This window comes from Malaya genurostris, chromosome 1 (assembly GCF_030247185.1).
Source record: "Malaya genurostris strain Urasoe2022 chromosome 1, Malgen_1.1, whole genome shotgun sequence".
NCBI classification, from domain to species: Eukaryota; Metazoa; Arthropoda; class Insecta; order Diptera; family Culicidae; genus Malaya; species Malaya genurostris.
Window position 1 is genome coordinate 51,097,496 of NC_080570.1, and position 7,632 is coordinate 51,105,127.

Here is a 7,632-nt window from a genome sequence, read left to right on the forward strand (position 1 = left end):
ATGAATGTTTCAAGAATTTAAAACCGAGGTAAAATAAAGCGAAATAATAATAATCTCGCCGAACCAATTATTGAACCAATATACTTCTTACGGGTCGATTCGGCTGTGCACTGTTGTTTACTGCCGCTTAGACACATAAATCAAAACAAAACCAATCATCTCTCGGGCACCCGCCATCGCCGGCACCGATCACCACGAGATTGACGCTAAAAACAAAAGCGTCATTGTTTCATCTACATAGTATAGAAAGTGCAACATCCATCATATACAGTTCACGACGCCAGACAATTCGCCCCACACACTTTCGCTATCTGGTGAGCCTGGTTGCTTATATTCGTGTCAGACCGGTGTCCTTATCAGCCGGATCACTTGCGGAACGAATGAATCGATCGAGCATGGTTGGCCCTTGGAGAGGTCAGTGGTACACATATAACAGCGAAGACAGTTTCCGACTGCTGGTTCACTCGGTCAGTAGACTCTAGACAGCCCGCGAACTGCAAAGATGGTCATCAGAATAGCACTGATTCAACTGAGAATTGCCGGATCGAAGGAGAAAATTTTAAAGAACGCAGTGGACTTGATTCGTATTGCCAAGAAGGAGAAAGAAGCCAACGTTGTGGTGCTACCGGAATGTTTCAACTGTCCGTACAGTGCACAAGATTTCGAGGCTAGCGCCGAAGAAATCCCACTCGGACCGACCAGCCTTGCTCTGAGTCAAGCAGCCAGAGACTATGGTGTTCACATTGTCGGTGGTTCGATCGCTGAAATCTGCTGTGGAAAATTGTACAACACTTGCACGGTTTGGGGACCGGAAGGAGAGTTGGTGGCAAAACATCGCAAGGTAGGTTTATCCTGCAGCTCAAATGTGACGATGGTTAATCATGGAGAATGTAATTTAAATAGGTTCATCCTCGCAATGCCAACATTCCGGAACAGTTCGCCGTTCACGAGGCCCAGGTGATTTCCCCGGGCGCCAGCTACACTACCTTCTTCGTTGGAGAAACCAAAATCGGATTGGGAGTGTGCTGGGATATGCGCTTTCCGGAGTTTGCCGCGGCGTATCGCCAAATGGGTTGCGGTTTGCTGATTTATCCGGCTGCCTGTGATGCCTACACAGGGGAAATGCATTGGGAGTTGCTTGCCAGAAGCCGTGCCCTGGACAACCAAGTGTTTGTTGCATTCTGCTCACCCGCCCGGGATTCGCACGCCGAGCTGATTTGCCACGGACACTCGCTGGTCGTCGATCCGTGGGGTCAAATTATTCAGATGGGAACCGAATTCCAGGAGATTGTGGTGGCCGATTTAGTGCTTAAAACACTGAACGAGATACGCGAGCAGATTCCGGTTCTGGAGGAGAAACGAAATGATTTGTATGAATTAGTTGTTAAGAAGTAAATTGTTCGATAAGCTGCATGTTCTAACGGAGTTATATATTTTGACCAAGTGCATAGTTTAATAGGTTCATGAAATGTGATAATAAAGAGTTTGGTAGCAACTTTGAACTATTGATAGCACAGTACTTCACTGATTGGGTGCTGGAAACTCTTATTCCGCATTGTTACACTACACGATCAGTTGTCGACAGCGTGGTCCGTTATCACAGGGTTGACTCGAAAGTGAAAGGAGTACGTGAATAATTTTAGTGCTTCAATAATACTGTTTTCAAATAAGGATCATAGCAGAGTGTGCGTGGTCAGAGAGTCGTTCAGTTCTTATTCTTTCTTGTAGTTGGTGTGTCATCACATGAAATCACGCTGATTCATGGCACGGCACATCGACAAAAGCTATAACGCCAGTTAGTTTTTTGTTTTTAGTACAATGGACTATAATTTCACTGGACTACCAGTGATAGCCTCGTTGTGTTGTAATATCAAGCCACCACAGTACCTATGGAAATTCTTTCTTTTTTTGAGTAATAAAGTGGGGTCTCGTACAACGCGGTCAGTTATCATCATTCTTTACCGCCGGAAAACAGGCAATAGACGCAGCTTTCTATACCCTAATCATTGACATCAGGAGTGTCTGCCTAGATTTTAAAAACCGCTGAGATATTTCATGATGAAAACAAACATCATATCTTATTCGGGTAAAGTATGATTCACACGTTATATCAGGTGACCGATTAAAACTGATTGATGGAAGGTGTTTCGTGATGTAATTTAAAAAAAGATCGAATGTGCATTTGAGGTTGTTATTCTTCTTTCCGAGTCATCCTTCTCGTCATCTTCGGCCTGTGGAATAAAGACCAACAGATTTTTTAATAACTTTTTTTTTCCATAAATACGTCTGGAGAGTCCGGTGGTCAAAATTTTTTTTTATTGTGTTGGTACATATGTCCCTAATGTATGGTGAAATTTTCAGCTGTATTCATTGTTTACATTCTGTCTTGTTGCGGCTGGTGTAGACGTGTTTTTTTGAGCTCGGCGATTTTTGTTAGTTTAAACAATGGAAGAATTGAAGAGTCAAAGAATTTGTATTAAATTTTGCGTGAAAAATGAAATAAAGTGTAACCAAGTGTGCGAAATGTTACAGAGAGCCTACGGTGAGTCTGCTATGAAAAAAACAAGTGTTTACGAGTGGTATAAGCGTTTCCAAGATGGCCGCGAAGACGTTGAAGACGACCAACGCTCCGGTCGACCCAGCACGTCAATAATCGATGAAAATGTGTGGAAAAGTGGAAAAAATGATTATGGATGATAGCCGAATCACTATTAGAGAAGTTGCTGATGAAGTTGGCATATCAGTTGGCTCATGCCATCATATTTTTTCAAATGTTTTGGGCATGAAACGAGTGGCAGCAAAATTCGTTCCAAAACTGCTGAATTTTGATCAAAAAAACAAACGCATTACCATCGCTCAGGAGCTGTTAAACGACGTCAACGACGATCCAAATTTACTTGAAAGGGTCATAACTGGTGATCCTGTTCCCAAAGTTGAAGAGACCCATGAAAGGACAGCGTTTTTCATTGATTGAAGAGATAAAGGCAGAATCGCTGAGAGTGCTACAGAGCATTACAAAAAGTGACTATCAGGGGTGTTTCGAAGACTGGAAAAAACGCTGGCATAAGTGTATTATATCTAGGGGGGATAACTTTGAAGGGGACGATATAGATGTAGACGAATAAATAAATATTTTTTTAGAAAAATGAGAATTCCGGGTACTTTTTGAACAGACCTCGTATACATGAGTTTTTCTTCGCCGTGACATCCACAATACATAGTACTTTATCAAGCGATTTGCTATTATAAATTACTTTAAATAAAATACATTTATTTTGAACATGATCTTATAACTATTTAGGTTTGTTTGTATCAGTTCATCACTTTTATTTATTTAATATAGCTGGCTATTGGTTGAACTCATGGAAGAGAAAGGGGTTTAACATAAAATAACAATAAAAAATTTAAATTGGAACTTCAATGGACTTGATGAAATGATAACGAAGTTTTATGTATGTAAGGACACGACAAGTAAGAATGTCGCAAACTGGGACATTGGATAGTCTACCTTGGGTACGCAAGGAATTTGTTAGTTGAGATCTGGCATCACGATACTCCACGCATGTCCAAACGACATGATCAATATTGCGATAGCCTTCGCCACAAGCACAATGATTATTAGTCTCGGAAAGTCCAATTCGAAGGAGATGTGCATCTAACGTGTAGTGATTGGACATGAGTCTGGACATCACACGAATGAATTCTCTACTCACATCCAGTCCCCTGAGCCACGCCTTTGTCGATATTTTAGGAATAATTGAGTGCATCCACCGACCAAGATCATCTCTATCCCAAGAAGCTTGCCAGCTGGCAAGTGTTCTTTGGCGAGACGCGCTATAGAATTCGTTGAAAGCAATCGGTCTCTCATAAATTTCACCCTCAATAGCACCACGTTTGGCTAAAATATCGGCTCTTTCATTGCCTGGAATGGAGCAATGAGCCGGGACCTAAACTATTGTGATTTGATAATTATTATTCAATATGTCGTTCACGCACTGTTTTATTTTGCCCAAGAAAAACGGTTCATTTTTGCCAGCAGCGTTTGGACGAATAGCTTCAATTTCACGCAGACTATCTGTGATATATGGTGATTTGTAGAGCCTGGTTGGCAGCTAAGTCAAGGCCTGACAACAGGCTTCTTATTCTTCCTTTCGAATCATTCTTCTCGTCATTTTTGCCCTGTTTACGTATCGGCTACAGTATTGACATATTTACAAATTTTTTCATTACTTATTCGTTTTATTAAATTTGTTTTTTGATTTTCAATATACTTGGCATCATTGCTCGCGTACCGTGCAAATGTGCGGGTCTCTTTTCACAATGTGCGGGTAGCAACATCAAAATCAGCCAATCAGAAACTGGTCCACTTTGGAACAAAAGCAGCCCCCTCCCCCACCCAGTTGTCAGGTCTTGTCTTAGGTTGGCAGCATTCCAGTGACAAAGGCTTTCCAATCTTCATCGTGCAAAGTTGCTAGTTGATAGTGACATTTGATTTTTTTGTCTTTATTCAAGAGGTTTTCAGTTATAGGCTCTAAAATTTGACTTTATTTTATTATGCTATAACGGTTTTTCTGAGTTATTTGTTATCTTCACGATAGTTACTCAGCTTGATATGAAGATTCTTTAAAAAATGGCAAACCAAGTTCCAAAACTTACTGAAATGAATTGTAAAGAATTGCTTGATCAAGGCCCATTGCAAACGGGGAAAAATCACTTGGAAGTTACCCAGCCAGTCATTTTCGAACGTTTATATGGAAACTCTCGCCCACATTTTGCACAGTCGTTTAAACACCCTTAGAATCGCTCAAATGGAAAGTCCTACCCCATCCGCCGTGTAGCCCAGACATTACTCTTTTCGATTACTATTTGTTCCGATCGATGCAGAATCAGAACAAATTGGCTCAAATGGCACGTTCCCCTTGAAATGAAAAGGGTATGCATATTCTGAAAGTACATATTTTACAAAATAGCTATGAAAAATTTCATTCAAATCGGGGCAGTAGATTTTAAGCGACGGTAGTTCGTAGCGCGCTGGTTTCATTCATAGGCATATCAAAAATGAATAATAAAGACATGTATGTGCTTACAAATATTAAAAAAAAATGGTTCGTTCCCGGTACTTTTTAAATTAACCGAATTCTTGGTGGAGCGCGAGATTAATTGTATTGTTATCTTTTCGACCAAAGTGTGCCATAAAATCTCAATATATACAAATGAGCTAACGAATCAAAAGGGTTCTCACGGTTCGACAATTGCATTATGAATGTGGTGATGGGAACTCAGCAGTGCCACCAATTTAGCACCATTGGTGCCAGTTTCACGGAGGACCGTAGATGTGCGCCAAAAAAAGATCGTGACTGTCATGTCTGGAAATTCGTTTGTGGGCATATGACAATCAAAAGCTTAATCGCGATTATTCGGAACAGCATCCTTTGAAAAATGTAATTTTTTACGTGTCATGGGTATGTTATGAGTGGGTTCGGTGATTAGCTGTTTGCAGTCGATGCAACATCCATGATGGCGTTTTCTGGTTTGTTTACGTTTTTTGAAAAGTCCTACACTATGCGAATTCTCGGAACTGGTTCGATAATTAGATGCCGGAAAACAATATTTGAGGTAGTTACCAATTCCAAGCTAACGGAATCTTCCATTTTATGTTGTGTACAATTGTGCGAGAAACTACCGGCTGTGTGCTGCGGCTTGCGAGTTAGAGGGTTAAATATTTTGGAATGCAAAATCCGGATAAAAAAATTAAATGCAAAAATCTTTTAAAAAGTACTTCTCTGCAAGAGCCGGCAAACAAAACCTAAGGATGCTAAAACCGGCCAAGAACTTAACCGATTTTTCCGAAACAAAGGTTTTTATCCAGTTCTTGCACTTAATGTTTTTCCGTCATCTGTAGCTGTGAAATGCAGCATGAAGCTGGCCACCCGTAACAAACAAACAAACCAAGCTTCGCCCGCAGAGGCAGTCGGTAAAAAAAACTGAATACTAGATCCAGATGACATTCGTTTCGGAAGAACCGATTAGGATTTCAATTCCGATTCCCACAAAAAGATGCTTTTAAATTATTTTTGCATTGCAAAATTTATGTCCGGATTTTGCACTCAATGTTTTTTTTCCAAACCGGTCAGGTTTTTACATTCCAAAATATTTAAACGAGTTGTCCAGACTAAATTGCACTTATCCGATTTTTGCATTTAGCCGTTCGTATCGTATGGGACTCAGTTGATAAGCAGGAAGTAAAAATACAGAGAAGTAGAAAATAGATGGGTACAACAAAAAGCGTAGTTATTACACTCTCAATAAAATCAAAACAGAATTTTTATTGTCACTCTATTATTTATTTTTAATTTTCCGGAATTAATGCAATGAGATGCAAAGCTGTTAATCAGTTGTCGTTTTTTTTTCTTTTTGGACATTCAAATTTCACCAGAAAATGCATAGAGTAACGGTTCCTTCATTCATCTCAGCTCCAGTAGTCATCTCATACACTGAATCCATAAGTTGTAGTGAGATCTGCTGTCTCTTTTAAAACTATCGACGCTGAGAGTAAGATGAAAATAAATGTATTTGTTTCAAGTTTTCGAGTAATCTGCAAAATAACATGGCTCATATTGATGAGATGGCTGTTGATACAATGTTCCATAAAACACATAACAATATCAATTAAATCTTAATTACGCATGAACCAATAATGAAATGCAATTTTACCAACACCAAAGCAATTTATTTTAAAACGATTCTTCTCCCTTATTCATGCCAACACTTGCAATTTATACATATCAGTTCGTTTCTGATTGAGCACCGGAATCTGCTTACGGATCGTGGAGCACATATCAAAATCCAACTCCGCCGTCAGAACCGTGGGACCCTCTTTGCCATGACACACGACTCGACCCCAAGGATCACAAATGGTTGAGTAACCGTATGCGACGTAATCTTTGGTCACATCCCGTGCCGGAGAACAAAGCACCACGAACATACTGTTGTCCAGCGCCCGAGCTTGGGCGATCAGCTCGAAATGCATCGGACCAGTGAAGGCATCGAATGCGGATGGGAAAACCAACAGGTCACAACCCAGCTGGCGATTGACAGCAGCAAATTCCGGAAACCGCTGATCGTAGCAAATACCCACACCCACCTTAAACTCACCAATGTTGAATGTGAAAAACTCGTTTCCCGCCGTGAACACGCTGGACTCTTTGAACGTACAAACTCCGGGAATGTCCATATCGAACAAATGCATCTTACGATACTTGCCCAAAAATTCACCTTTGGGCCCCCACACTGGGCACGTGTTGAAAAGTTTGTCCTCATCCTTCTCCGGATACGTTCCCCCAATCAAATAGATTCCCAATTCTGAAGTCACCTGCGACAAAGCTAGCGAGGTTTCCCCGTCCGGAATGGATTCGGCCGAATTGGCAAACTCAGCGGTGCTGTAAGTCGAGTTCCAACACTCCGGCAGTATAACAAGCTGGGCTCGTTTATCTTTCACAACCGTACGGATCAGGTTGATTGCGTTCTCTATTGCTTCCTTCTTGGAAGGAAAACTGTCCAGTTGAAGTACAGCTATTCTCAGAATCGGCGCCATGAAGGGCAGTTTGGTGCAACACGGGATGAATTTTTAAA

General features: G+C 40.9%; 2 protein-coding genes across 2 annotated transcripts; one reads left to right on the forward strand and one right to left on the reverse strand.

Annotated features, from left to right (window-relative positions):
* Nucleotides 1-231: 231 nt before the first annotated feature.
* LOC131439321 (omega-amidase NIT2-like) lies at nt 232-1,502 on the forward strand. The gene is made up of 2 exons (XM_058610210.1): nt 232-841; nt 904-1,502. Exons 1-2 carry the CDS (start codon nt 503-505, stop codon nt 1,393-1,395), a joined length of 831 nt encoding a protein of 276 aa, XP_058466193.1. The 5' UTR covers nt 232-502; the 3' UTR covers nt 1,396-1,502.
* A 5,206-nt stretch (nt 1,503-6,708) lies between these two features.
* On the reverse strand, nt 6,709-7,632 carry LOC131439326 (omega-amidase NIT2-like). The gene has a single exon (XM_058610223.1). The coding sequence runs from the start codon at nt 7,592-7,594 to the stop codon at nt 6,758-6,760; it is 837 nt and encodes a 278-aa protein (XP_058466206.1). The 5' UTR covers nt 7,595-7,632; the 3' UTR covers nt 6,709-6,757.

Bases quoted from the DNA above. Each gene is read 5' to 3' on its own strand.
- LOC131439321 (XM_058610210.1), top strand. From the start codon at position 503: ATGGTCATCAGAATAGCACTGATTCAACTGAGAATTGCCGGATCGAAG. The intron at 842-903 runs GTAGGTTTATCC...TAATTTAAATAG, and splicing joins TGGTGGCAAAACATCGCAAG to GTTCATCCTCGCAATGCCAA.
- LOC131439326 (XM_058610223.1), bottom strand. From the start codon at position 7,594: ATGGCGCCGATTCTGAGAATAGCTGTACTTCAACTGGACAGTTTTCCT.